This window comes from Aythya fuligula, chromosome 16 (assembly GCF_009819795.1).
Source record: "Aythya fuligula isolate bAytFul2 chromosome 16, bAytFul2.pri, whole genome shotgun sequence".
In the NCBI taxonomy this organism is placed as follows: Eukaryota; Metazoa; Chordata; class Aves; order Anseriformes; family Anatidae; genus Aythya; species Aythya fuligula.
Genome location: NC_045574.1, coordinates 6,125,373 through 6,153,343, shown reverse-complemented (window position 1 = coordinate 6,153,343; position 27,971 = coordinate 6,125,373). Strand labels below are relative to the sequence as shown.

Here is a 27,971-nt window from a genome sequence, read left to right as displayed (position 1 = left end):
CGGCTGCCAGCGGGCTGCAGAGGGGCTGACACTGCCCAGCCGTGCCCCCCACCCCACCCCGGGGACCAGCGACCCTCCGGGGGCACCGGCACCGCGGATCCCCTTTCCCACCACCCAGGACCTCTCCTCTCCATGAGCACCGGCTGCTGCGCGCAGCCCCCCTTTTTCCCCTCGCCCCTCCACCCCGGCATCCCCATCCTCATTTCGGGGGTCCCGGGGGGGGTCTCCCCGTTGCCGGTCCCCGCCCGCCGGGGCCGGGCTCGGCGGCGCCGCCCCGCGCAGCGCCCAGCACCGCCCCGCAGCGCGGCATGGGCGAGCGGCGACCCGCGGCGGCCCCGATCTGAGGCGGCCCGGCAGCAGCAGCACAAGCCGCATGTCGGGCTCCGGGGCTCGCAGCCGCAACCGGCGGCTGCCCGGTAAGTACCGGCCGCTAAACGACGGGGGGAGCTCGGAGGGGTCGGATGGGAGAGGACGGGCAACGCGGTCCCCCCCCTCTCCCCGTCTCCTCGTCCCGCAGCGCAGCCCGTGGGTGCTCCTTGCCCCGCAGCGCTGCTCGCCTCGAAGCCTGGCCCTAAAAACGCCGCCCCACAGCCCCCGAGCCCCGGTGCTGATCCCCCTGCAGCCCGGCTGGTTGGTGAGGGGCTGCCCGGAAAGCTCCGTGCCCCGGAGGGGGATGCGCTGCGGGGGCACCTGCACGGAGAGAGCCCGAGCTCGGGCACCTGTTGGGCCATGGGTTTGGGGCACCCCCCGGGTCCCCCCCGAGCACCCGGAGGAGCGGGTGCCCCCCCTGCGGTAAGGGTTGGGGCCAGAGGAGGCCGAGCAGAGCAACAGCAAGTGCAAAGGTGTCAGGGGACGGGGTGCCGTAGCCCTGCCTTGCGTCCGGTCCCTCCTGGTTCCCCGTCCTCCTTCGGCAGGAATTGAATCAGGGCCCCGTAAATAGCAGGGTCTTATGACACAGCCTCTGCTGGGGAAAGAGCTCTGGGCGGCAGGGATATTTTTAGTGCCGAGACGCAGGGGATTTGGAGATGGCTCGGAGGAGCGCAGGCGATGAGACCGCTGCTCAGGCAGGGGCTGTGCGGTGCCGTGTCCTCCCCGGCTCCTCGCCCCCTGCTTTTCCTAGCGCATGGCTCTGCCAAAACCACCGCCTCCCTCGCGCTCGCCCGCTGCGTTTCCTCTCACCGGGGCCGGGGTTATTTTTTGCTCGGCTGTGGCACGAGGTCAGGCGTGCCGCTTGGGAAGGGCCCGCGCAGGGAATTCACGCTCGGGCATCCCCTCCCCACCGCCATTCCCAGCTCTCCCCTCCGGCTGCTTCTCCTGATGCTGAGGGAGCTGAGAGCCCTTGGGACTCCCTCGTGCCACCGTGGTTTTGCTGGGGCTGGGCTGATAGGGAAACGCTTGTGAGCTCTGCGGGGCGTCCCAGAGGATGCTGTGGCGGCCGAGGAGCTGCCTCTTGCTCTGCTCCCCTCTCCTTGCAGAGGCAGGGAGCGTGAGGTGCACCCCAGCCAGCAGCAGCGGGGTGCCCCTGACCGCTCCAGAGGTGCACGGACATGGGGTTGGCTCCAGGAAAGTGCAGGGAGAGGGGCAAAGGAGGCTGAGCAAGGCTGCCCCAGCTCTTAGAGAACAAGCCCACGCTCGGCACAGCCTCTTGTTTAAACTGCACCCCTCGCCATCGCCCCTCTTCACAGAAGGTCCTGAAAAACAAACCTCAACTGCCTTGAAATTTCCACGAGGTATCAAAGAGCTGCGGGCTGAAGAAAAGGCCGTCCCCATCCCCTCTTGGCCTGGTGCCTCCGCTAACGAGGCTTCTCCCACCCCCAAGCACACCCCTCCCATTCACCAGCACAGAGGGGGGTTTGTGCTGGGATCCCGGGGACAAGGAGGAATGGAAAACACAAAACGCGTCTCCTCCCCGGGGAAACGCAGCCAGACAAGTGAAACGCGCTCAGCTCCCAGTGTGAGTGCCGCCTGAACACCTTTCCACCGGTGCTCCCTCGAGCTCCGTTCTGCCCTCGCCCCGCGCCAGCCCCATCCCAGGAGCTGCTCCCCTTCCCTCCCACGGCAGGGAGGATGAGGACGGGGCAGTTGGCAGCCCCTCGCTGCCCAGCCAGCCGTGAGAGCCGGAAGGATCTGCAGGCAGCGGGGTGCTCGGGGCCGGCCCAGGCGCGCGGGAGGTTCAGCCACCAGCGGGGAGGGCCTGGCTCTGAATGCAGATAAGCCTCCGGCCCCTTGGCTGAGCTGGCTGGAGTAATAACCATGACAATAGTAAGAAAAGGCAGGCCACCAGCAGGTACTGACAAATCCCCCGCGGTGCACAGGGGCCGCATTGTGCGGGCGAACGTGTCCCTCGGTGGGAACATGCCAGCCGGATGAGACAATCCCCGCCGCTGACAGGCAGGGAGCGTGACCGGCCGTCACATGGGGAAGGGCAGCGGCAGGGAACGCCGCTCTCCTTTATGTCCCCGGCCAGGGTTGCTGAGTAGCAGCCACACACTAGCGGGGCTGTTTGCTCCTCCTGTGCCCGGAAAGGCCCGGGAGGAGGGGGAAGGCTCCGTCCCCGACTCTCACCACGGTCACGGGTCTCAGGCCGAGCCCAGCGGCGCAGCTGCCGGTGTGACGGCCACAATGGCATCTCAGTGCTCGTGCCCGGCGCCCCGGCCGGAGCTCACAAACAAGTTCACAAACAGGTCCTGCTAATTTCTCCCGCAAGAGGAATCCCGGCCTGCCCTCCCCGTGCACCCACAGGAATGCCGCCACCAGCGCTGGCTCTGGCTGTCCCCGTCGCGCCCTTCCGATGGGGATGGACAGTGAGAACGCGAACGGTGAGGGTCAGCCACGCTCACAGCACTACAGGCAGCACCTGCCAGTGTTTCAGTTTATTTTGCACGTGCACTGCAGAATTTGGAGACTCTCCACCTTACCTTGAGATTAGGGCCCCTTTGGGAAGAGGCTGCACAGAGAGCTGCTCCATAACCCCAAATCCGGGAGCCTGAGCTGAGACAAGGCGGACAGGCGAGGGGTCACGTCCTCCTGCTGATAAAAAGCCGGCACAGTGCGCTCTGAGCCCAGCCCGATGAGCTCTCCTCAGCCCTGAGGAGCGGGATGAAGCGTGGGCTGTTTGTCACAGATTTGGCACAGCTGGGCTGGGGGGCAGAGCTTTGACGGGACAGGGCTGGCTCCAGCAGCAGCAAAGCACCAGCTCTGCAATCAGTGCCCTGGTCACCTCCGTCCCTGTCCCAGTGCAGCCCCTCCTTGTCCCTGGCTGAGCCCTGCTGCAGGTGGCAAGGGAAAACCCTCCCCTGTGCCCCGTGCTGGGGGGCAGCAGCCCCCGTCAGCTGCTGGTTAGGCAAAGCTTATCCTGGACCGTGCTTTGAACACCACAGCTCCCAGCTCGGGCTCTGCTCAGCACCGCAAGCCTCTGCGGGTGCCCAGTGCTCAGGTCAGACATGCCGAAGCCGAGGTCCCTCCAGGCAGCCAGGGTTGCTGCCCCGGCCATCCTAGGAACACGCTGAGCAGTCAACGAGGAGCAGAGCCACTGCCAGAAAGAGCTCCTGAGGCAGGGGCCTGGGGTTCAGCTGGAGGATGTCCCAGAGAACGGGGTGCAGAGGGCAGAAGAGCACCGAAGGGGCTCTCGGGATGTGACATTTACCTCCAGGACATCTCCCCAGGCCCGCCGCCTCTCTCCCGTTGGGGTCCTACCCCACCAAATGTTGCTGACAGCCCCCCGCTGCCCTCGCCCCTGCTCCTGCCAGACAGGGTGGGGATGCTGAGCGCTGGCTGCTGCTCGGCTCCCTCCCTAGCTCGGAGGAGTGGAAGGTTTGGGCTGTGCTCAGGCAAAGCAGGGGATGTTTGTTTGGTTCCCTTGGTTACTGCACTGCCTGCTCCAGTAATCACATTTTCCTTGTGCCGGCCGGGCCAAGAGCTGCAGAGAGGAAATGTGGAACAACTGAGGCCAAACACCAGCCTGGGAACAGCCCGGGTCACCAGCCACGGCCCCTCCGTGGCGGCTGGGTCCTACCTGCTGCGCGTACCCAGCCCCCGAGGGATGCACCAGCCCCTGGGATGCAGCAGCAGGCTCACTCCTGCTTTCCTTCAACAACTGCCCAAGGGCTCCGTCGTTCCCGTGCGAGCCAGGGACTCAAGCACCGGCGCTGAACTGCAGGAGGAATTACAGGAATGAAAATGTTTGTGCAGGCAGAAGCCAAGCTGGCTGTGCAAGCAGGGGATGTGAGCGCGGGAGCCTGTGAGCGTGGGTGCGGCTGTATTTATAGCGCCGGTGGCGGCAGGGGTGGCAGCAGGGGTGAGCGTGTGCAGGGCTAACGAGGTTCCTAATCCCTTTTGTTCCTTATGCATTCCTCAGCCCAGCAAGCCTGGAGCACTAACGCCAATTCTTGTTCCAGGGAGTTTCCCCTGCCTGTTGACGTTCACAGGCAGCCCTCTGTTTTGTCGCAAGGAAGATGAATTCCGAACATGTGCAAACCGTGGCTGATCTCACACCAACACCCTTTCCCCCCTCGATAATTTACTTCAGCAGCAGTGCAAGCAGCACGCGGCCCCCCAGCTCCTAGCTGCCCTGAATCTCAGAAGGGAGGGCTGAGGCTCCAGCACAGCAAGTGCTGGTGGTGCTGCCACTCCAGCCTGTCACATCCACTCAGGGCGACCGGATCACTGTGCTCTGACAAAAAAGCAAAGCAGAGCAGAGGGGAATCACCCAAGCTCCAGCACAGCAGCGCCGTGTGAGCTGGGGCGGGCAGGAGGGCTCGGACAGCCCCTCCTGGCCTGACCCTCCTCGCCTTCCTCCCCAGCCGACATGGAGCAGGGGCAGCGCAGCCTGGACACGGAGCAGATGCAGCAGCAGCAGCTGAAGCTCCGGGAGCGGCAGAAGTTCTTTGAGGAGGTTTTCCAGCACGACGTAGATTTCTTCTTCCCCGTGTCTCACCTGCAGATAGAGCACCGGAGACGTGAGTGCTGTGGGCACCGGCACGGGGCTGGGGGTGTTTCAGGGAACTGGTACAGCCGTTAGACAGGGGTCGGGTGTCCCCAGTCCAAAGGCAGCTGGGGACGTGCCTGTCCCGCACGGACACAGGACCACACACGCTGCGTGGGGGTGTACGTGCGGATTACTCACACCACTTCACCAAAGGCACTGAACTTGGGTACCCTGTACCCTGGCTGGCTCCCTGCGTAGTTACTGCTTGAGACGGGCTCCTCCAGACAGCAGCTTGGGACAGGAGCAGGGGGCGCAGCGAAACAACAAGGTTTTCCAGAGGGATGTTTTAAGGAAAAAGGATTCTCCCGGGGACCTCTTACCAGCAGGTGGAATTCAGTTTCCCACTGCAAGGCTGGCCTCCCACTTTGGGGTCCTTCCCAGCGTCTGTGGGACAGACAGACCTCGCCCCACAGGCTACGAGTGCCGTTTGCCTGGCACTTGCACTCACCTTTTTGCTGGCCTCTCTCTCCGCAGCCCCCTTGGGCAGCATCTCCTCCATGGAGGTGAACGTGGACGTGCTGGAGCAGATGGACATGATGGACCTGACAGACCAGGACACCGTGGACGTGTTTCTGGGCTGCGGGACGGAGGAGAGCAGCAGTTCTGGGCCAGGTACAGGCAGCCGGAGCGTTTTGCGGTGCAGCACGGGAGCTGTTCCTGCCCCCAGCATCCCCCCAGCAGCTCATTCTTCAGCCCTGGCCGCCCTGCTCTGTCAGTCGCCCGTCCCAGCGCTCAGCGTGCCTGCGTACACGCACACCCCCTGTACAAAGACAGCCCCGTGGTGTTTGGCCAACTGTGAGGCTGGCCAGACTTCACCCTGGGCTGGTCCCTGCCTCTACCCACCTCCACAGCCCAGAGGTACGGAGCCCGTAAATGTATTTCACTGCAGAAGACCGGAGAGCTCAGACGCTTCCCAGAGTCTGCGGGGCAAATTCTCTTGTCCTGAAGCTCCTCCAGAGCGGCCCGCGTCTTGCCATGATTTTCTAGGTCCCCACCACGCTGCAGAGCTCGCTGCACTCAGCAGGGAGGCTGCAGGAGCCCTCCCCTCCCCAGCCAGTTCCCATACTCCAGCAGCAGAGCTGTGCTGAGGTCCCACAAGCAAAGCCTGGGGTGCCAGCACCCCACGCACAGGCGCTGCAGCGAGCCACCGAGGCCAACCCGAACATCTCCCGGCACATCCTGCCGACAGCCTCACGTAGCACGGCTCCGAGCCGCGCCTCACGCGAGACAGAAACGGCTCCGCTGCCAAAAATGGGGAAGGAATGCGAGGCACGGCCTCGCGCCAAGCCGGGGGGGTGAGATGGGGAACGGCCAACGCGTGGCTCCCGCTGCACCTGAAAGCGGGGTGTGGGAGGGCAGTGCAGCCCGCAGAGGAGCAAGGTGCTTTTGTGGGGATACCCGTGAAGTTTGGGGGCCAAGAAGCCTCCAGAAGCCTTTTTCTTCCTTCTCTTACCTCTCTCTGCACCAGGGGCAGACGCCAGCCAGTGCCCAGAGGAAATCACCCTGCCGGTGCCCAGCGCAGCCGAGACCAAGTCACGCATCTCCTCCACGTCGTCCGTCTCCACGGATCCCAACAGCTTGGACACCAGCGAGGAGGGGGCCGAGACCCCCGTGGTGCAGTCGGACGAGGAGGACCTGCAGGAGGACAGTCCTAAAGAGCAGGCGGCCAGGAGCTAGCAGCCAGCTCTGCCCCGCTCCCAGCCTCCTCTGTACGGACCTGCCAGCCTGGAGGAAGGAAGGCTGCTGGCACTCTAAGCCCCATCCTGGACTGCTGCCCTGCAGGAGAGGGGAGATGTTTCCCCCCTCTCCCTCCACAGGTTCTCCTGGCAGCCAAGGGAGAAGGAAAGGGGTGTTGTTAGGCTCCCAAAATTAACACTTCAGGCTTTGCTGCTAACACTCCCTGCTTCATTCCCCCCCCCCCAACGCTCAGTATCCCACAGTCCCTCCCACACCGTTCCCAGAAAGCCATCCCTTGGGATCCCAGCTCCCCCGGTCGCACTGACAAGGATCCTTTCCGGACAAGCATTTAACAACAGCAGACACAACAATAACACTCCTGTCTAACCCAGCAGCGGGTGCGTGTGTTATTGGGAGAAAAGAGCGCTGGGGATGAGGGTTAGGTGGGGGCTGCAGGAGGGAAGATGGGGATAAAGCAAGCGTGCTGAGGGTACAGCTGAGAAGCAGATGACCACATTTCTCCTGCTAGATATCACAGGGTGGGAGCAGGCAGCAGGGACCTCTGCTTGCTCTGCAAAGGATGGGCGATAGTGGAGCTGGTACCATCCCGTGCTGCCTGCCTCACAGAGGCTGCTGTGTGGGCACAGCTGTCCCAAAGAGGGCTGCCAGTGACCTGTAACTGCCCCCAGCAGAGAGCTATCCCATGCCAAGCAGCTGAGAGGAGTACTTCAGCACATGCAGCACCAGCAGCTGTTGCTCCCCAAACCCAGTGCAGGGAGCATTGTCCCGGTTGGAGGCTGCTTTGAGGAGCGCAGGAAGAACCATTGCAGAGCTGCTGCCTCTATCAGTGGCTGCAGGCCAGGAAAGTGCTGTCGCTGCTCCGGCTGTGTCAGCACAACCGCAGTCACCCCGAGGGGGGAAGGAGCCTGCGAGATAAGCAACTGGATCCCGGCAATGCCATGCACCCCTGCTGCTTCCCAGGGGAGCTCTGTGCTGTTTGCCGTGATCTCTCCTGCACCAGGCAGCCATGCGTGGAGGCTGCTGGGTCTCTGGGGTAAGAGGAGCGGTGAGCTCGATCGTGTCCTCGTCCCAACGCTGTCCCGGTGTGACCTTCCTAGGGGTGCCCCCATTTGCTGGTGGCTGGTGAAGGCAGCGTGCATCCAGCCGGGTCCCTGCCTGAAGACAGCCGCTGCCTCTGGAAAGAGCTCGTCAAGGGGTGAGGGGGACCGGGAAATGGAGGGGCAGGCTGGGAAGAGCAGGATGATGTGGGGAGGCCTGGGACACGGGGACAGGGCTGGGACACGGGGACAGGGCTGAGCCATGCGGGCAATGTGAGACATGAGGATGAGGATGGTGTTAGGGCACAGAATCACCCAGGCTGTGGGAGACCCCCGAGATGACCCTGTCCAGCCCCTGACCTAACCCTTCCCATTCCTCCACTAACCCCCAGCACTCGGCTCTACACCCACACGTCCTTTAAAGACCCCCAGGGACGGTGACTCCACCACCCCCATGGTCAGCCCATTCACGGGCACAGCCGTGACGGGGACAGGCTCTGTGACACGAGGCCACCCCTGTGACACGAAGCCATCCCTGTCACACAGCACAGCCCCATCTCTCGCCCCTCAGGGGCCTGCCCCGGCCCCCCCCTCCCCTTAGGCCCGAGGCCTCCATGGCCCCGCCGCCTCTCCATGGCAACGGACCGGAAGCGGAAGCGCTGAGGCCGGGGCCGCCATGATGGCGGCGGGGCCGCTGCTGCTGCTGCTGCTGCTGCTGGGGGCGGCGGGGCCGGGGCTGGGGGCGCCGGGGCCGGGCTCGGGGTCGGGGCCGGGGGCGGCGCTGCGGGAGGAGCTGCTGCTGAGGCCGCTGCCCGCGGGGGACGTGGCCGCCGCCTTCCAGTTCCGCACGCGGTGGGACGCCGACCTGCGGCGGGGGGCAGGTAGGGGCCGTGACGTCACGGGACAGAGGGGGAAGGTCGGGGGGGCGGGATGACGTCATCGCGGGGGAGGCCGCGTGACGTCACGGCGCCAGGCGGGGACACCCGGTGGGGACAGGGAGGGGGCACCGCGAGGCCTGGGGACACGGGGATGTGAGGGGGATGGGGGCGGTGACGCAAACAGGCCGAGCCACAGTGATGCGAGCAGGCTGGGGGCGATGACGTGAGCAGGAGTAGCTGTGATGACATAAGCAGGACGAGCCACGATGACGTAAGCAGAGCAGGGGACGGTGACATAAGCAGGACGAGCCACAATGATTTAAGCAGGACTGGCCATGACATAAGCAGGATGAGCCACAATGACGTAAGCAGACCAGGGGACAGTGACATAAGCAAGACAAGCCACGATAACATAAGCAGGCCAAGCCACGATGACACGAGCAGGCTGGGGATGATGACGCGAGCAGGCCGGGTTGCGCTGGCCGGCACTGACGCTGCGCGCAGTCTCTCACTACAGGCTCTTCCCGAAGGCGCTGGGGCAGCTGGTGGCGGCGCAGGGCGTGCGGGAGCTGCACCTCGCCCTGACGCAGGGCTTCTGGCGCACGCAGAGCTGGGGGCAGCCGCCCCTGGGCGCCCCCGCAGGCGCCGAGCTCTGGGTCTGGTTCCAAGACTCCGTCCCCGAGTAGGTACCCGCACGGCGACACCACAACCATGGCACCGCCGGGTGTTTGGGGTTGCAGCCCATGCCGGGTGGGAAGTGGGGGCTGCAGGAGGCAGGGCAGGGTGGGTGGCAGCACTGCTGTCCTCTCCCCGGGGCCTTTCTCACCAAAGGCCTCGTGCTCTGGGGCTTGCCTGGAGCTGGAAGAGGTTTGGCAGTGTCTTGGTGGAATAATGAGCCTGTAACAGCAGGGGCCATGGCAGAAAGGGCACAAAGGGCAGAGTGGTGTGGAGAGATAAAGCTCTAGTTCGCTAAAGGAACAAGCAATTCCCTCACAGGGCTGTGTGCTGACAACCCCCTCGCTGTGCTGTGGGGTTATGCCTTGAGCTCTCATCCGTGACTCGCTTCCTTTGACTCCCATCCCATATCTGCCACCATTCCCTGTCGCACGTTTCCTCTGGCTGAGCCCAGCAGCTCGCTGTGGGTTTGCAGAGCTGCCTCCACCCCACAAGGGCCCTGCCCCCGCCCTGCTGCCCGGTCAGCGCTCAGAGCAGCACAAAGATGCCCTGTCACCCCCCGCCTGCTCCCCCAGCCCGCCTCCTCGCTGCCCAGCTGTGCCCAAGGACTGCCCCCGCAGTAAACGTCACCCAGATGCCACGTGTTAGAATAAAACATGAAGAGGGGCGGAGAGTGAGTGACCAGCAGCCTCTGGCTGTGAGCTGGAAGCCAGCACGGTGACCGCAGTGTAGCTGTTGAACGGTGCTGATTTACCACCCGTTATCCCCAGCTGCTGAGTAAACCGTGGTGTCTGTTCTCACAGCGTTGACAAAGCCTGGAAAGAGCTGAGTAACGTCCTCTCGGGAATCTTCTGCGCTTCTCTCAACTTCATCGACTCCACCAACACGGTCACGCCGACGGCGTCCTTCAAACCCCTGGGCTTAGCCAACGGTGAGCCCGACCCGCGCGTGCCTGGGGGCCGGCTTCGTGCTCTTTGTCCCCGGCTTGAGTTCTGCCCTGTGGCCCTGGGGGAGCCCGTGTGCGGGCCCTGCTCTGGCAGCATTTGTTCCTGAGCTCACAAGTCACTGCGATGAGGTAGCCCTAGAAGGGGAAATCCGGTGTCCCAGAATAAACACCGCAGAGGCTGCTGCTTTTCCAGCTCGCCCAGGAGGGGTGGGAGAGTAAGCGTTCCCACTCGGTTCCCTGCCAGCTAGCACTGCTGCCAGCTGCAGCAGCAGGTAGCGGAGCACGAGGGCACGGACAGCAGGGGTTAGCCTGTTGGAAGCGTTTCCTCTCCCTGCTGATGAGGTTTACGCTTGAACAGAGGAAAGCCACAAGCAGCACGTGGCTCCCAGCCCCTCGGCTGTCTCTCTGAAAAGCGTTTTACAAAACAGAGATTTAAAGAGATTTAAAACCGCAGGATTTAAGGCCCTCAAAAAAAAAAAAACCTGCCAAGAGATACCCTCACCTAGTCTGTCCGAATCACCCTGAACAGAGTAGGATCTGTTCCTGAAGGAGTTTGTGGCATTTTGGGTGTATTCAGGGCGTGTCGTGCCTGCTGTTAACCCCCTGCCTGCCCGCCCAGGGACGGATCACCGCCTGCTGCGCTACGCTGTCCTGCCCCGGGAGGTCGTCTGCACAGAGAACCTCACGCCCTGGAAGAAGCTGCTGCCGTGTGGCTCAAAGGTAACGGCGAGTCCTGCTCCGGGGAGCTGGGGGCAGTCCAGCAGCGTACACCGGGAAGTCTCGTGGCCTTGCAGAGAGCAACTTGCAACCAAAGTTTTGCTTCTTCTCCCCGCAGGCCGGTCTGGCCGTGCTGCTGAAGGCTGAGCGGCTGTTCCACAGCAGCTACCACTCGCAGGCCGTGCACATCCGCCCCATCTGCCGGGTGAGTGTCGGGCTCAGTGGCTCCCTCCTGTGCCATCCTCCTGCAGCAGCCGGGCCTCTCCTGGCAGCCCGGGGCTTTAGGGACTGAGGAGAGGCTCGATGTTTGGGAGCTTTCCCCAGGGCTCTGTTCTAGACAGCTTTAACGCCCCCAAGAGAACACCAGAATCCTCCTTGCTGTGACTTCAAGATGACCCTGCTTTGCCCAGCTTCCGTGCAGTGGGTTCGGTGGCTCACTTCTGCCCCCCTGGGACTCTTGCAGTCCTGCTGTAGCTCAAGCTCTCTCCTGCTGCCCTGCCCTTCTGGAAGGTGCGATCAGAGCCACCTCTTTCTCTTCCCCAGGATGCTTCCTGCCTGGCTGTTTCCTGGGAGCTCAGGCAGACTCTCACTGTGGTCTTTGACAGCTTTACCAGTGGCCAAGGGAAGAAAGGTAAGCTCAGCACCAGCACGCCGTGCCCCCAACCTGCCCCAAGCCTGCCTCACGCTGCTCTCACTGACTTTCCTTCCCGCAGACTGGTCCTTGTTTAAGATGTTCTCTCGCACCCTTACTGACGCGTGTCCTCTGGCATCGGACAGCAAGGTCTACGTTGACATCTCCCCTAAGAACAAGGTAACGCTCCTGGACTTACAGGCACCTGGCTCTCTGCTCAGCCACTTCACGTGGCCGTGGAGCATCGTTGCCTCTACACTCCGCACAGGCTGGATACCTCCAGGGCTGCTGAAGGGCTGCAGTGCTCTCCTGCCTCTGAGCTGGGCTGCTCAGAAGCGCTCAGGAGGAGCATGGCGGTGTCAGCAAGCGTGCTGAGCCGGCCACTTCTGAGAGGGGCTTTGCCAGTTACTACAAGAGGCACGGCCCTCTTCATGGCCAACTTGCTTTCTCAGGAAAAAGAGCTACTGGAGGTGACCCCCACTCCAACGTCTGTACATGAAGCTGTTGTGCAGGGAGACAAGAGAACCTACGCGGTCTACGACCTGCTCAGCCCCTCGCTCTTCAATTCATCCCGCAGCCTCAACGTGCAGCTGAAGTGGAAGCGGCCCCAAGACAGCCGTGAGTGACCGGAGCGCTGTTCCCTCTGCGCTGTCGCTCCAAGCTCCGGGCCCAAAAGCACCTGGCGTCAGCCCCTGATTCCTGTTTCTTTTTCCCTTTTGCAGAGGAGCTGTCAACACCCGTGCTCCACGCTCAGCGCTACGTGAGCGGGTACGGGCTGCAGACTGGCGAAATCAGCACTCTGATCCACAACACTCACCCCTACCGGGCCTTCCCCGTCATCCTGCTGGAGACTGTGCCGTGGTATCTGCGGCTCTACGTGCACACCCTGACTATCATCACGAAGGGGAAGGAAAACAAGCCAAGTGAGTCGATGCTCCCAGCAGCACGTGGCATCCGAGGCCCTTGGCACCAGCAGCTCATTCCAGAGATGGTTTAGCCCCTCCCTTGAGCCCCAGCTATAACTGGGGAACAGGACTGGGAAATAAAACATCTTAGGATGTTTTCCCAGCCTTCGGTTCAGCACTCGCCACAGATGAGGCTTTATTAAGTCCATTCTCTAAGAGTCCCTTGGGCAGTGTTTCATAACCCAGCAAGAATCTAAAGCAAAGGGCATTGATTTTTTTTGCAGTTAAAGGAACCTCGATGTAAAACTGATGAGTGGATGACGTTTTACATTTTTAACCTTTTCTTACAAACACCTAACTTTTGTGGGTCATCAGCACTAAAGATCAGCCAGATTTAGCTTTAACCCATGCTTTTTGTTACTTGTTACATCTTCACTTGCCCCGAAAACTTCTCCCGGGACAGTAGAAGCGAGATCACCCACCTAGTGAGATCTGTAGGCAACGTGAGGCTGCACAAGTGCCACTCCAGTGCCACTGACGGGTGTCTTTGGGGCTAGGTTATATCCACTACCAGCCAGCGCAGGACCGCAAACGGCCTCACCTGCTGGAAATGCTGATCCAGCTTCCAGCCAACTCTGTCACCAAGGTCACAATCCAGTTTGAGAGAGCCTTGCTGAAGTGGACAGAGTACACGCCTGACCCGAATCACGGATTTTACGTCAGGTAAAGGCATCGCTCAGCTCCTTGTCCCCTTCTGGGCTTTGTGTAGGACTGGCTGCCCAGGTCTCTGGGGCTGGGAAGAACTCGTGCTGTCCCTTTGCTGGCAGGACTGACACTAGTGCGTCCTTTGTCTCCTTAGTCCCTCCGTGCTTAGTGCCCTGGTGCCCAGCGTCATTGCAATGAAGGACGTGGACGTGGAGGAGAGCCCGCTCTTCGCCTCACTGTGAGTGTTCCTGTCCCCAGGAGAGGGGCAGTGTTGCAGCACGTGGGCTGGTTGCAGTTACCCTATCTGGTCTTCACCAGCCTACAAAGACTCGTGGCTCCTTGGGGAGCTGCTGCGGGACGTTCTTGGTGTGTCAGAACAGCAGCCCAGGAGCCCTTCCGAGGGGGGCTGCTGGCAGGGGGGTGACTACAAGGGACAGCTGGTGGTGTGAGGCCCCGCAGCCTCTTCTGTGGTCTCCCCTGAGATTTGGAGGTCCCGGGGAGAGCCTGGCCCCTAAAGGGGCTGTGAGCACCTCCAGAGGCCACCCAGCTCCAGCACAAAGTGGCAGTCCTGTGCAGGGTGGCACTGACTTTCCTGCTCCCCCTCTCCAGTTTCCCTTCCTCCGATGGCTCCAGCTATTTCGTCCGCCTCTACACGGAGCCGCTGCTGGTCAACTTGCCGACGCCGGATTTCAGCATGCCCTATAACGTCATCTGCCTGACCTGCACCGTGGTGGCGGTGTGCTACGGCTCCTTCTACAACCTGCTGACCAGAACCTTTCACGTGGAAGAGCCGAGCCGGGGAGGGCTGGCCAAGCGGCTGGCTAACGTCATCCGTAAGTTCAGGGGCGTGCCGCCCCTCTGAGAGCAGCCAGGGCCGCCGGAGCAGGGCACAGCAGCGACGTGCTGCTGCCTCCTGTCTCTGCTGCCTGCATCTCTCCTGGGTCCTACAAGCTGAGCTTGCTTCCAGAATTAAGATGGAAAAGGGCTCAGAGCACAGTAACCACTGAGCTGCACTCGCACTGGATTAGGAAATGTGCAAGCCGTCTGTTTGGGTGGGGAGTAACTTATTTACCAGGAACAATGCTGGAAGTAAACTTGAGCTGTTTTGTACATTTGTGCTGCTCGTTTTTGCTTTCCTGACCCCACAGGCAGAGCTGACCCCAGAAGACACTGCTAAGTGTCCAGCAGACTGCTGTGGTTGGCTAGGGGAAGATGCAGACGGTCTAGGGGTCAGGGGCATGACCTGCACTGCAGGAAAGGCTGCATCTGCTCTGCCAGCACAGTTCTGGTTGCCACATTTCACTGCCCTCCTTCCAGCCTCTAGCACATCTGAGCCAGTTTGCAAATGAACCTCCAGACTTGGTCTATAAACTATCTGCTTGTCCCCTCTTTCATACCAGGAGGTTATTTCCTTTTCTAAAAGCCAGGAGCAGAGCTTTCACTCGCAGTGTTTTGAAACCCCTCCACCTGCTTCCCTGCGCAGCAACTCACGATCCTCCATCCCTTCCCCCAAAGCTCTGCCCCTGCCCTGTATCTCTGCCTGTCTGTGCCACACGGTGTCCCCAAAGCCTTGAGGAGCCTGGGCTCAGCACCCTGCAGCCCTGGGCTGGGAGCACAGAGCAGGGGCCCAGTTTAACACCCTCCCCAGGGTGGTTTTGCTGCTGGTTGCAGGGTGGGCTCAGTTCCAGGGGTACGCCCTTCGCACCTTAGATATGGTGACAGGAACAGAGCTGAGTGCGGGCAGAGGAACAAAGCACAAGAACCTCAGCATTGCAATGAATTTCATTGAAATTGAAATGAATTTCACTGAAATGAAAACACTGCCATGAATTGCTCGCAGCAACTGCCCGAAAGGAGGACGTGGGGGCTGGGGGTCGGCCTCATCCTGCAGGTAACCGGTGATGGGACCAGAGGGAACGGCCTCAAGTCGCACCAGGGGAGGTTCAGGTTGGCAATGAGGAGCCATTTCTGCTCAGAAGGAGCAGTCAGGCGTTGGGACGGGTTGCCCAGGGCGGTGGTGGCGCCGCCATCCCTGGGGGTGCCCTGGGGCGGGTGCTTGGGGACGGGGTCAGCGGGTGGTGGAGGAAAGGGGGCGGCTGGGGGGGGTGACCGGGGGGGTGACCCCGAGCAGGAGCTGCGGGCACAGCCCCCAGGGTCCCCCCAGGGCCCCTCCAGGCCCCCCCAGGCTCCAGGAACAGCCGCAGCGCCCCCATACCCCACCCCCACATCCCCTATATCCCCCCTATATCCCCCCCAGCCCAGGCGCGCTCCCGCCCGCCCCGCGCACGCGCACTGCCCCTTCCCCCCCATCCCCGGGGCCGCGCATGCGCGCTCCCCTCCCCTCCCCTCCCCTTCCCCTCCGTCCGTGCCCGCGCAGGCGCAGTGCGCGCCCCGGCGGACGGAGCGGCCCCGCTGCCGGGGGCAGGGCCGGGCAGGGCGGGGGGCGGCGGGGCCCGGGGGGGGGGGGCTCTGAGGCGGCTCCGGGCGCTCCTCGGGGCCTCCGCGGCGGGAGGGAGGCCCCGGATGGCGGCCTGAGGGGCAGCAGGACGAGGAGGAGGAGGAAGGAGGAGGGAGGAGGCGCCGCGCCGTGAGTACGGGGCTGGGGGGGGCCGTGTGGGGCAGGGGGGCGCTGGGGGAGGCTGAGGCGGGCCGGGGGGGGGGGGGGGGGGCGCTGAAACCCGGCCCGGAGCCACCAGCGGGGTTGGGGCAGAGGGGCCGGGGCCCGGCCTGCTGGTCGCGATCCCTGCCCGACACGGGAAGGGCAGGGGTGGAGAAGCAGGGCCGCTGAGAGGTGAGAAACGAGCACAAAGGGGAACGGCACCACACGGGGCTGACAGCGGGCTGCAGGGCACGGCGGGCCCTGCTCCTGTCAGCTGCTGCTGGGAACCAGCCACGGGGCTGCTGCCTGCTGCTGCCTGCTGCTGCCCGACCGCTCACGGCCACAGGTTTGTCGCCTCTGGTGCCCACTGTGCAGTAACCCCGACGGGGCAGGGCGCTGTGCTGGCTGCAGACCAGCTGAGCGCTTCCCCAGAGGGACAGGGCCCAGGGAGCGGCTGTGGAAATGGTGAAGAGGGGTCCCACCGAGCGCCTCCGCTCCTAACGAAAGGCACGCTGCTCCGGATTGTCCCCAGCTTGAGAAACCAGAGCGCTTTGTAACCCCCGAGGCTTGATTCGTCAAGGAGTCGCTGCCCTTTCGGGAAGTGTTCGCAACCGTCTTGCACCATTGCGGAGTCTCCCTCGGGTGTTCCAAGGCATGAACTTATCAAAGAGTGGCACAAAGCCTTGGCCAAAAGTTGAAGACTCACTTTTTCCAGCTGAGTCACCCTGGCAGAATAAGCCTTTAAAAGAAAAAAAAAAAAGCATAGAAAAATAGTGGCAATGACTAAAATAAAAGCTGAAGTTAAAACCCTGTTACTACAAATAAGACTTAGCAGTTTGAACAGTTATGGCCCTGAGTTGTTTCATTTGTAGGTTTGTATTTTTTTGGGAGGGCTGACATCTAGAAAGCTGGTGCGCCGATATTTTTTGTAGATAAAAAGGCAAAAACCAAACAAACACCCTTGTCACTTGATAGCTCTTTCACCTATTTTTTCCCCCAGCGCTTTGGATGTTGTGTGCTTAGCAGCTGTTTTGGACACCAGGCAGTATTTGAGAGCTGGCTTCAAACACACGCAGGCAGCAGGAAGCTCTGCCCACACAGCAAGCTGCGTGGCTCTGACAAGGTCCTTGATTTAAACTCTTTTAAGCAAACTATGGTACAGGCAAGCCTTATACATAAGAAACTCAGGTGCGAGGCCCCGAGGCATGCTGTAAGTACACCACGCTATTTAACTGGAGAGATTTTTATCTAGATGTGTGGCTTTTAACTCCCAAGCAGGAACTTGGGCTCCTGGGAGAGGGGGAGATTGGCATCGCCACACACAAAAAGGAGTTGTTCAGCCTTTTGTTGCGACTCTGGGTGACTGGTTTGTGTAGCATGGGCAAGTTTTGCCTTCCTTGTGGACACCACTGGCTTAGCAGCTGCCTCAGTGAGGTCTGAACACGCTTACCTTTTAAGTACCTCGAGTGATTAGCGAAAGCCAGCTGATTATTCTGTCCTGTAAATGGCTTGTTAAGGACTCAAGGCATTCTTGACAAACACGTAAACTTGGTATTGGCATCCTGATGCGGCACGTCTGTGGTGTGTGAGCACTTCTCATCCTTCTAAGTGCTGAATTAGCTCGGAGAATACCAAGGTGCAGCTTGCGAGCTCCTCGGATGGACTTACTGTAAAGGTGAATGATCCATTGCAAAACACGAGACTTGTGCTGGGCTACTCGCTTTGGACTTGTCCTAATTAAAGTTTTGTTTCTGGGTGGGAAAGGTGTGCCGGGCTTGCCTGGGAATTTGCAAACCCTCCCCACGATCACATGCCAGTCCCACCTGCTGGTTTTGAATGGTCTCGGGAGGGAGGAGGAAGGACCGTGAGCACGGTGGAGACTGATTAATAGGCGTGTGGACAGGTATTGGTGTGCGCCTGCTGCCGAGGCGTGCAGGGAACTCCCCATGCTGCTCCTCTGCCTGCGGGAGCTGGCAGGGAGGCTCCGGCAGCATGGGGAGATCAGAGGGGAACCGCAGAGCGCTGGCTGCGGGCAGGACAGCAGCAGCAGCACGTGCTGTGCTGCCGAGGGGCTCCGAGCAAGTCTGAGTGGCTGAGGAGCTGCGGAGGAGCGAGAGGAGGCAGTGGTGGTGCGACGGAGAGGAACTGGCTGGTAAACACGAGCGGCTGCCAAGTCAGATGACTCGAGCCCTCCTGAGGGGAGCAGGACACCAGGCCGGCTGAGGAACCAGATGAGTCAGGCAGGCAGGGGAGAACAGGAGCAACTGGTTGAGGAAAAGCAGGATGCGGTTGTGAAATGGGGCTTGCAGAGGTGCTGCTGGGTGACAGGTAATTATTGGCTTGGGGACACGCGGTAATCTTTTGCTTGGATCATGAGGAGGGGACAAAGAAAACAAGGGAGGAATGTCTCATTTGCAAGTTTCACCTGCAGATCTAGGTGAGCATCTAGGCAAAACTGCTTTGAAAGCTTCAGGAAGGGACTTCCTACCCTGGGCACTAAGGAGAGTGCCATTTCCCTAACGAGCTGGCAGTGGGAGACGTGGCTTCTCCCTAGGAAGGCCTCTGCAGCATGAAGAGCGAGAGCTTGGGAAGGGAACACTCACTGCCAGCTGCGTACAGGAACCTCCAGCAAAGAACGAGGAAGAGTGTGAGTCTTGAGGAATACAGAGCTGCAGGATTCTCAAGCAAAGGTTACCTTATCTAAGATCTGCCAGATCACGCAGACTGCAGGTTTTCAGCCTTTAACTGGTGGGTAGTTAAGGGGCAGAGGCAAATAAAGCTTACTGCAGATACAAGGCTCAGCTGCTGAAACACCTGCGTTTGTTAGAAGTCTGAGAGCTTTGCAGATTGAAGGGCACTGCCATAGAAACTTGACAGTAAAAATAACCACCATTAAATGCTTCTTTATTCTGCAGAGTGGTGTTATTGATTGCTACGAGCAACTGGCTCCTCCAGAAAATATCAATATTTAAAAACGGGTAACCTGTTCCGAGAGCGGTGTGTGTAGGAAGGAGCCTGCCACCATGAGAAGGCCAGACCCTGGAGTTCAGTGCAGCTGTCACGAGTTTTAATTATACTCATGAAATGTAATCAAGTGCAGTTTGAGAGCCAAAGGCTTGGTGGTTGTAGCACGGCTACATCTGAGGTATTTATGACAACGGGCCTAGAAGATTCTGGAGTTTGTACTATGATAGACACGTTGTCCTAGGCTGATTTTCTTATCCATCCTTTGCTGCAGAGACAGCCCGGAGCAGTTATCTGTAGGCACAACACTAAGGCTTTAAGGAGGGGTGACCTGAAGACTGCAGCACAAGTCCAGCAAGAGAAGTGGAGCTGACATGATTTCAGGGCTGGATTTGGCCGCGGTGTTGCGTGGTGTTTATGCAGTGCTTTGCCCTGCACAGTGTTTAGGGCACTTGGGAGGGAGGCTACGGGAGACGTCAAGTGGAGAGCACTCAGGAGGATTAAGCTGGCCACATCACCGATTTAGCACAACTCGGTTGTATTCAGCGCAGCGTCATCCTCGCAGGACAGGAACTGAGAGATTGGGCAGTGTGGTTCAATTACGTATCTGTTAAATCTGCTCTCTGAACACTTCCCCTTGGAGAAGTTACCCAATGCTCCAGCAGCACTCGTACTCCAGAAACAGCTCGGTGATGTACAGAGGCTCGCAGAGAGCAAGTTTGGCTGTGGAATAAACGATCATCATTCCCAGATCGTCTGCTCACAGATGAGGGAAACTCAAGACTTGCCCTTAAAGATGTGAGCCGCATGAGATGGGATTAACACTGGGATTTTATCCCTTTAACTCCAGCCATATTGCCGTGTAAAATAACTTCCTTATTCCTCTGGCTGCCTAACGGAACCCCAGCTGGCCTCTGCTGCAGAACACTCTCTTGCAGGACAGCCAACACAACGTGCTCTCCCCAAATACTCTTAATCTGTTTGCCCTGGTGGGGCCTTTGGCCTGCATTCTCTTTCACTGCCATTAGCATCGATCCTGCCGCTAGGAACAGGGCGATGGCAGCGTGCGTCCTGCTCCCCACACCGGAGCTGGTCGGTACCAGGGAGCTTCCCGAGCTGCGAGGCACGGGCCTGACCTCAGTGGTTTTTTTGGAAGAGACCCATTTGTGGTTTTCTCTTGGCTTTTCTGTTCAGTCCCTCATTCTCTCTCCCTTCGCCAGGAAATCCCTTTTCCTGCCAGCAGGAGCCAGAGCACTGTGCTGTTTGTTTACTTTCTCACTCCTTCATCCTACTAACCTTCCCGCCCCCCAGCCCTAATCCGAACAGGCTCGGCTCAGCCCTTCATCCTCCTGACAGCATACCTCGCAGATGAGTATGTTCAGATAAAAGGATCGCTGCCAAAAAAGCTGTTCTGGCCAGGCTCTGGTTAGTTGGGGTGAGGCCGGGGCTGTCCTGCCCATCTTCCTGCGTCTTGCCTAGCAGCTGCGTGTCCCCATGTGCTGCAGGGAAGAGCAGTAGGCTTCCCAAGCTGGGCCCTCTTGCAGCATTCCCCTGTGTGCTTTTGCCTTTTAGGGGCAGTGAGCTAGGAGTTGTTCCACAAACTGAGGGAAATCTTATCAGTTGCTCTCCCCAGCGATACTGACATCTGCTAACCCGGCCGGCTGTTGCTATCCCACACTGCTCAACTCCATTCTTCCGCCCTCCTTTAACAGTTCTGGCTCTGTAAGAACACCTGTAAGGCATTTATTATTTTTAAAACCCTCTAAAATACTTGAAGATGTTTGGCTTAGAAAGAAAAAAAAAAAAAAAAACAGTGTAGTTGATCCAGTTGCTAAAGATAGAAGTGCATTTTCTGGACTGCTAGTGTGCTGCCATCCCTGCTCAGAGAAGCCCTTGAAGCTCGCTGCTTCCACAGGGTTTTGTAATAATCCAAGAAAGGAAATCCTGTGTTTACAGCACTTATGAAAATTGCCATTTTGAGACTGCCCCCTCCCCTTTGATCCATTCGCATGCTTTGTCTTATCTGCCTTTAGCTGATTGGCAAGGGTTGTAAATCCCTTAAGCAGGGACTGTCCTCTCCTTTGTTTAGCAGCAGGGACGCTGTCGGGGCTCCCCCGGGCAGCTACGTGCCGGGTTCAAATTTTCTGCTGTCCCCCTGGCAGGCTGCAGTGGGGCTGTGCCTGGGGAGGAGGCAGTTTGTGTGCTTAACACTCCCCAGAAGTGTGGCTGAACATCAAACCAGCCCTTTTTGCTTCTTCCTTTGAGCCACCTCTGAGTTTACCTCTTGGTTGCACATTTGTACCATCACTAAAGGCTTTGGACAGCCTTGTAGAAATACAGGTGTAGGGAGGCAGCTTGTTTCCTCCTCTCTTGCTCCCCCCTCCACCTTTCTTCCCCTGCACTATAAAGAAAAGGGTCTCAGGAGTGTTCGCCAGGGTAAGAGCCCCAGAAACAAAGCGCACAGGGGATATGCTGCTGTGTCAGCAAGAGGTAATCGTTTCCCCGGCTCCTCCCTCAGGAAGCAGGGAGGGTGACACCAGAATTTCACATTAGGGGTTTGAGCATCAGCGTGTGATGCTTGGGAACGCGTGAACTGTGCAAGAACTGCTGTTGGTCTGTTTGCTGAGCGCCTCTGACAGTCTGACATTTCACATCCCTACAGGCCAGCCCACCGGAGGAGCTGCTGAAGACTTGCTGGGAGCACACCTGCCTGCTGCTGCCGCAGGGCCCCCGCCAGCCGGCCACCATGTACTGCCTGCAGTGGTTGCTGCCTGTCCTGCTCATACCCAAGCCCCTCAACCCAGCGCTGTGGTTCAGTCACTCAATGTTCATGGGCTTCTACCTGCTCAGTTTCCTCCTGGAACGGAAACCTTGCACGATTTGTGCCTTGGTCTTCCTGGCAGCTCTGTTCCTCATCTGCTACAGCTGCTGGGGGAACTGCTTCTTGTATCACTGCACAGGATCCCAGCTGCCGGAATCAGCTCACGATCCCAGCATCGTGGGCACCTAGAGAACGATAATCTTCCAGTCTGCTGACAGCTCTGGTTTTGCTTTTTTAAAAAAAAGGGGGGGCTAGGGAGGAGGGGAGGGGGTGCTAGGCATGTGACTGGAGTAAAACCAGCCTGTTTCCTGTAATGTGTGTGTGGACCTGAGTGGTAAATTCCTGACCAGCCCTCCCACTCTGCCTGTGAAATTTGACTTGTTTACTGTGTGAACTCTGGCAGCGCCACCTGCTTTTTTAGAAGCAGAAGTCTTTTTTTTTTTTTCTCCTTCCCTTCCCATATCACTGGGAACGGACACCAGCCCTCCTAACTGAGAACTGGTGGAGGAAAGAGCTGCTGGCCTCTGCCCAGCTGCCGCGTGGTGGTGGAGCTGCGTGGCTCTTGTCTGCATTAGGCCACGGTGGTCTAACTCGGGGCTCCCGGCCCTCTGATTCTGCCCAGGTAGCTACAGGAGCCTCTCCATCTTTCTGTTTGCGGGGAGCCAGCCTTCCCGCCTTGCTGATCAAGGGAAAGCTCGGCAGCTCGCAGATGCACTTGGCCAAAAGCTGCTGGAGCCAGAGGCAGTTGAGTCATCTCCTCCCGCTCCGCCTGCCAAAGAGATGCGCGCACTGCCCAAGTGCTTTCTGAACTACTTACGCTCCGAGGTCATAGCCTGAAAGCCTCAGTTGTGCTGCTGCTTTTATAAAGCCTCACAGGCAGCCGAGACTGCCGCTTCCCCTGCTAGATTTCCAGGGTTTACTGAGGTATTGACTGTTGGGATAATAAAAAAAAAAAACTGCTATGCTGCAAGACGTGGGGTTTTCACAGCTGCCACGAGCCTCACCCCACAACGCTCGCCGCTAGCCTGGCAGGCTGCGTGTGGGCAGGGCAGGAGAGGGTCCCGAGGAGGAGGCACAGCTTGGAGCAGCGGCTGCTTCAGCTGCTTTGGGTGACAGTGTTCTCAGGCCAGGGGTGACAGAGGGTGCTGGTGCTGTGTGCTGGGGAAGGAGAGAGGCCAGAGGGGCGCCCGCTGCCTCCACCTCCCCTGGCAGGAGGATGTCAGGGCTGGGTGGTTGCAGGATGCTCTTACACTGCTGAGAGCTCTGCACTCGCTGCTGCCTGCAGCAGTGGCTCTTGGGGCAGCCTTCCCTGGGGCAAGGGGGTTTGCTGATGAGCAACCTCGGGGGTTAACTCAAAGCACTGTCTCTGCACTGGCCAAGGGTTCCCTCTCGTTTGCCATCTGTTCATCTTCACTTCAGTCTACGAGTCCCGGAGGGGAGAGCAGCACAAGTGGCTGCTGCTGTCCCGAGGAAGTTCGAGCTATGAGGTTGTGAAACTTCCCGAGTATTGTTTGTTCATTGCACAGCTGTTCGAAATGTTTAATAAAGCTTTATAAACTTTGGTCTATGGACTCCTGCCCAGCGTGATGCGTTTGCTGCTCACTGCAGATGCCTCAGCCCAGCAATCACGCGTCTCTCTGTATTGTTTTGTTCCCGGCGCTGTAATCCCAGCCTCTAGCAGGAGGCAGAGCCTGTCAGCCCTGCAGCTCCCAGCACTGGCTGCACTAACAGGGTAACCTAACCCAGGCTGAGAAACCTACAGGCAACCCCTAAAACAAGCCCGTTTTGCACACAACGCAGGCGGCAGCTTCTGGCTGTGTCCCTATTCGTGTGACAGATCCTCACCGTTCCCTTACTCGCTAAGAAACCCAACCCCAGAGCTGTGTCCTGCAGTCCTGCTGATCCCAGCTCCCGCTGATCCCAGCACCAGACACGTGCACCTGAGGCTGCCCCGCGGGGTCCCCCCAGTGCTGTCCCCTGGCTGCGGGCAGAGACGGGGCTGGGACCCAGCTGCTGCACGCCCAGCCTCGCTCCTGAGGACACCAAGCCCGAATTGGAAGGCGTTCAAGGCATATCAGTGTTTGCACGTCCAAAAAAACAAGCGTGACACATCCTCGGGAATAGAGGTGGCAGCCCCGTCACCTGTCGGGCTGAGGGGAATCCCAGGAGCTGCCGTGCTAGCTACAGTGTGAATAAAAATAGAAGGGAAAAAGGAAGTCCTCTCATTGGCAAGCTGTGACAACACAGTTGTCTGCACTCTGAGCAACTTTTAAGTTTTATTTATTTAAGCTAAAAGGATTTTTTTTTTTTTTAATTTAAGCTAATGCAGTCGGTTTAAAGCTATATTTTAGTTGCTAATGAGCCAAGATGCGCTCTACTGCAATTTAAATAAGTCCTAGCCACAAAGCCAGACAGCCCTGGGTGAGAGCGAGCCCTGGCTTCCTACACCCAGCCCAGCCCAGGACAGGGCTTTGGGCTTCCCCTTCTGCCAGACCTGACCTGGGGAGAGAAGCACTTCAAAAGGGGGAAGGAAATCTGCTTTTTACAGCACTCCCACCCCAAACGCAGTTAAGGGCGCTCTTTGATGTGCACATCGCCCTCACCGGGGCACTACCTGCCAACTTCTCAGCGCGCCGAGATGCAATCTTCATCTCCAAGATACAAAATTAAAGTCACTTCATCACGGTCAGACAGAAAGCCTCGGGCAGGGCGAGGAAGCCAACCGGGTCTCACATCCCATGCTAATGCCCTGATCCCCAGCTCATCGAGGCCGTGAAAAACCAGCCTGCAACTGCAGAACAGGTCAAACCCGACAGCTTTTGGAGAGCAGCACCACGGCTTCCCTGCCCGCGCACCACAGGCCGGGCTGAGCCCACACGAGCGCGGTTGTGGCTCCTCCGCAGTGGCTTTTGTCCCCCAGCGGGGTGTCCCTGTCACCCGGGGGGTCCCTGCTGCGCTGTGGGCAGTGGAAGCGCTGCGTGGCACCACGTCCTGCCGAGCCCAGGCAGTGGCCGGGAGGGATCTGGCGCAGAGCACACCTCGGCACCTGGCTTTGCAAATTGCCCATCTGCCTCGCGCTCCCCGGCTACGGGGGAGCAGGAGCCTTAAGCTACTCCTCTGCCTTTCCATCGCAAGGAGATGGTTTTCTTTTCTAGGTCACGGAACAGATCGGTGGCACTGCAGGGTCAGGGGAAGGAGAAAAGAAAAAAATAACACCAAGCCAAGCTCAGAGCCCAGCGATCAGAGCCGCAGCGGGGCCGGCCACACCTCGGGCTCCCCACTGCAGCTTCGGGACCGGGGGCTCCTCTCCCTGTGCCCCCTTCCCACCTCTCGCCTGCTCCCACCAGCCCGGGGCTGGCCCAAGCCCTGCTGGACCCAGGGAGCCACCAGCACCGCTCCGGGCCAGCCATTCCCCTGCCTGCGCCCTTTGCTCCTGCTCCTTGCACGAAAGGGGCATTTTCCTCGCCCTCGGCAGCTGGCAGGAGCTAAGTGCAGCGGGTGAGGACTTTAGCCCGTCTCAGGAGCCCAGAGATTAACCCTCGGCAAGAGGGCTGCGCTGTGCCTCCCAGCAAACAGGCAGTGGGATGAGGGAGGACCCCAGTGCCGGGACAAACCCACAGCATTTTCCACCTTCACACTCCAGCAGCCTGGATCAAGAGCTGGGACTCGATACGCTTTGGAGAAGATTAAGGGGGTGCTCAGGCCAAGCAGAGTGCATCCTTTCCAGCAGCCCCCCCAGCAGGAGCAGCCCCCTACCAGTGCCCGAGCCCTCTCCCTAGTTCACAAGGCAAGGCGAGAGCACAAACAGGGAGATTAAGCCTGTTAGAGGAGGCGAGTGGTGCAATCCCCAGGCACATCTGCCCAGCTCAGGATGGGGACGTGTGGTGGGGGCTCCTCTTCACCCCCCAGCCCAGCAAACCTCAGCTTCAGCCCCCCCCAGCATGCAGGGGGCTCACCAACAGCAGATTCTCCCTCAATCGCTTAAGTGCTTTAAGGAGAAGTCGAACACGAAGCGTTAGGCACCAAGGAGGACACATGGCTCACTCACCGGCCCCAGGAGAGCACCGCAGCAGCAGAGCAGAAGCGCAGCACGTGGATTGCAGGGCACCAAAACCACCCCGCACCGCTGAGGCTCAGCCACAGCCCTGCTTTCCAAGAGCCTATTCCCACCGCACCGCTGGTACAAATCAATTACTTAATCACCAGCTGAGGGATCCCAATCAGCACCCACTAATTACCCTAATGAAGCGAGCCTGCTCCTTGCCAGCCCGCTGATCCAGCAGGCTGCAGAGAGGAGCCTTCCCTCCCTAGCCTGGGCTTTGCCACCCGCACAGCCCCATGCAGAAAAGGATTTGGGATGGATGGATGCGGGACAGGAGCCGGCTGCCATCCCATTATAGCCCCTGCCTCCCCTGGGAGCTCACCCAGCACCACCAGCCAGGCTTGCTGTGCGCAATTCTATGTAGCTTACATAAATCAGGGGTCTGTAAGTGAATATAAAGTTGTATTTCGTGCTGGCCATTACCCAGGGGTGGATTTGGAGCTCCGGCAGAGCAGGAGGGATGTGATGGAAAAGGTTCCCCTTGCTGGAGGCGGCTCTGGTCCCCCCGAGCCCAATCCCAACCCCAAGAGGCGCACAGCATCCTGCAGGGCTGCGCACTGAATCTGGGGCACATCGCATGGAAAAGGCCCCCTGAAACCCCAGGAGCCATACAGAGAAGCTGCGTTCACTCCGGTAACCACCGACCCCCTACCAGGGATGCCAAGAAACCCTCTCATACATGAGCTACACTTTTTTTTTTCATTTGTTTTTGTGAGGTCTGTTTGTATTTAATTATCAAATTGCAAAGTATTTACAACAACATTAGAGTTCCAAAGCATCTCCGCCCCCCACCACCCACAAAGCTGGACATTTTCAGGTTTTTCCAAAGTTTTATTATTATCCAAAAAAAAAAAAAAAAAAAAAAAAAAAAAGCTAAATATTTTACTTTGACACTGAAAAAGGCAGGTGGGGAGGAGGGGGAGCTGGGGAGAGAGAACCAGAGCCACACGTTCTCTGCATAGTCGTCTGGAGATCTTACAAAAATGCTGTTTAAAAAAAAAAAATAAAAATTACACCAGCAGAAAATCTCTCGTACGGGGTTATCGGCCCATCGCGTCCGTGCCGAGGAGCATCGTGGGGTAGGGGGGGGCTCCCCTCTAAATGACAGGATTTAAAAACAAATTGGCAGACCAGGAGGGTGACGGTGGGGAGGCTCTGAGCCCGCGTGGCCTCTGTTGGGGCCACCTGCAGCAGGGACCCCAGGTGCCACCTAATGCCCCGCACACACGGTCAGATGGACGGACACGCAGACGGACACGCAGACACACATCCCCTGCCCTGCGCCGTGCTCCTCCTGGGTTGTTTCCCTGCCTCCTGCCACCAACAGTCCCCAGCCTCTCCCTGTCCTCAAACCCCCAGGGCAGGGAAGAGAGCCCAGGGCGGTGCTGACGCTGCTGGGACGTTCTTGCTCCTGTGCCAGGGAATGAAACACCTGGGTTGGGAGCACCCCGGCCCTGCTGTTCTCTCACGAGAACCTGTCCGTGCTAAAGAAAACAAAAGGTCACACGCTAACACGTGCATTCGCCTTCTCTCTCCCCAGCTCGTGGGTCCGATCCGTCTTCTGCACATGGATTTAGAGCTTTAGGAGCCTTCTCCCGGGGATGGGGATTCTGTGTCCCACCCGTGGTTTCGGCACAGGCTGCCCCTCATGGCACTGAGGGGCTTCTCCGGGACCCATCAGCCAAACGACCACGAGACCAGAACTAAAAGACCTCAGGGCGTGACGGTCCCCGCACGAACGCAAAGATGCTGGGGGAAGGAGAGGCTCCGAGTCCCAAGGTGGTTTAAAAAAAAAATAATCCATTAAAACAGTCGCTGTTCTCCAAGCCAAAGGCAGGATCTCTCCATTTGTGCCACGTTTGAAGGCTTTACTGTTAAAAAGGAGCCACCAAGCCAGAACTCGTTCAATAAATAAGACGCTGGGGAGCTGCGGGAGCGAGCGGGGGGCTCTGCCCTGCTCCTGCTGGGGCGAGGGGCAGGAGCAGCTCCCCCCGGGGCGGCCCCAGCACCTTCCTCGCCTGGTTTTCCACGGGTGCTGGGCCAGCACAGTGAGGGGTTCTGCTCAGGGACAAACGCAGACAGAGACGGCGGCGTGACGGCAGGAGGAAAACAAAACCACATGCAACCTGGCCGGCTGGTGGGGGGTGCAAGGGGGCTATGTACAAGGGGGGCGCCGGGGCTGTGTGCGGCCCCTGGGGTTCAGCCTGGGGGGGACAACGGGGGGGACGAAGCTGGGCACGGGGACACAGAGACCTCCGAAACACAGCCAAGGGCGCGGGGAGCCTGCAGACACCCGCCTGGCACAA

General features: G+C 59.4%; 3 protein-coding genes across 3 annotated transcripts; all 3 read left to right on the top strand.

The window, feature by feature from the left end:
* Window positions 1–348: 348 nt before the first annotated feature.
* Window positions 349–7,055, top strand: DBNDD2 (dysbindin domain containing 2). Its single transcript, XM_032198387.1, has 4 exons — window positions 349–416; window positions 4,803–4,958; window positions 5,462–5,599; window positions 6,456–7,055. The coding sequence occupies exons 1-4, from the start codon at window positions 374–376 to the stop codon at window positions 6,662–6,664; spliced, it is 546 nt and encodes a 181-aa protein (XP_032054278.1). The 5' UTR covers window positions 349–373; the 3' UTR covers window positions 6,665–7,055.
* A 1,451-nt stretch (window positions 7,056–8,506) lies between these two features.
* PIGT (phosphatidylinositol glycan anchor biosynthesis class T) lies at window positions 8,507–14,291 on the top strand (the record flags this gene model as incomplete). The annotated part of the gene is made up of 12 exons (XM_032198639.1): window positions 8,507–8,603; window positions 9,105–9,282; window positions 10,079–10,206; window positions 10,841–10,941; window positions 11,057–11,143; window positions 11,482–11,569; window positions 11,652–11,749; window positions 12,022–12,187; window positions 12,292–12,492; window positions 13,032–13,197; window positions 13,334–13,417; window positions 13,789–14,291. Coding segments are annotated over 12 exons (1,647 nt in total), but the record flags the coding sequence as incomplete, so codon positions are not given.
* Window positions 14,292–15,662: 1,371 nt separating this feature from the next.
* BLCAP (BLCAP apoptosis inducing factor) lies at window positions 15,663–23,134 on the top strand. Its single transcript, XM_032198657.1, has 2 exons — window positions 15,663–15,766; window positions 21,405–23,134. The coding sequence occupies exon 2, from the start codon at window positions 21,489–21,491 to the stop codon at window positions 21,750–21,752; it is 264 nt and encodes an 87-aa protein (XP_032054548.1). The 5' UTR covers window positions 15,663–15,766; window positions 21,405–21,488; the 3' UTR covers window positions 21,753–23,134.
* The last annotated feature ends 4,837 nt before the right edge of the window (window positions 23,135–27,971 follow it).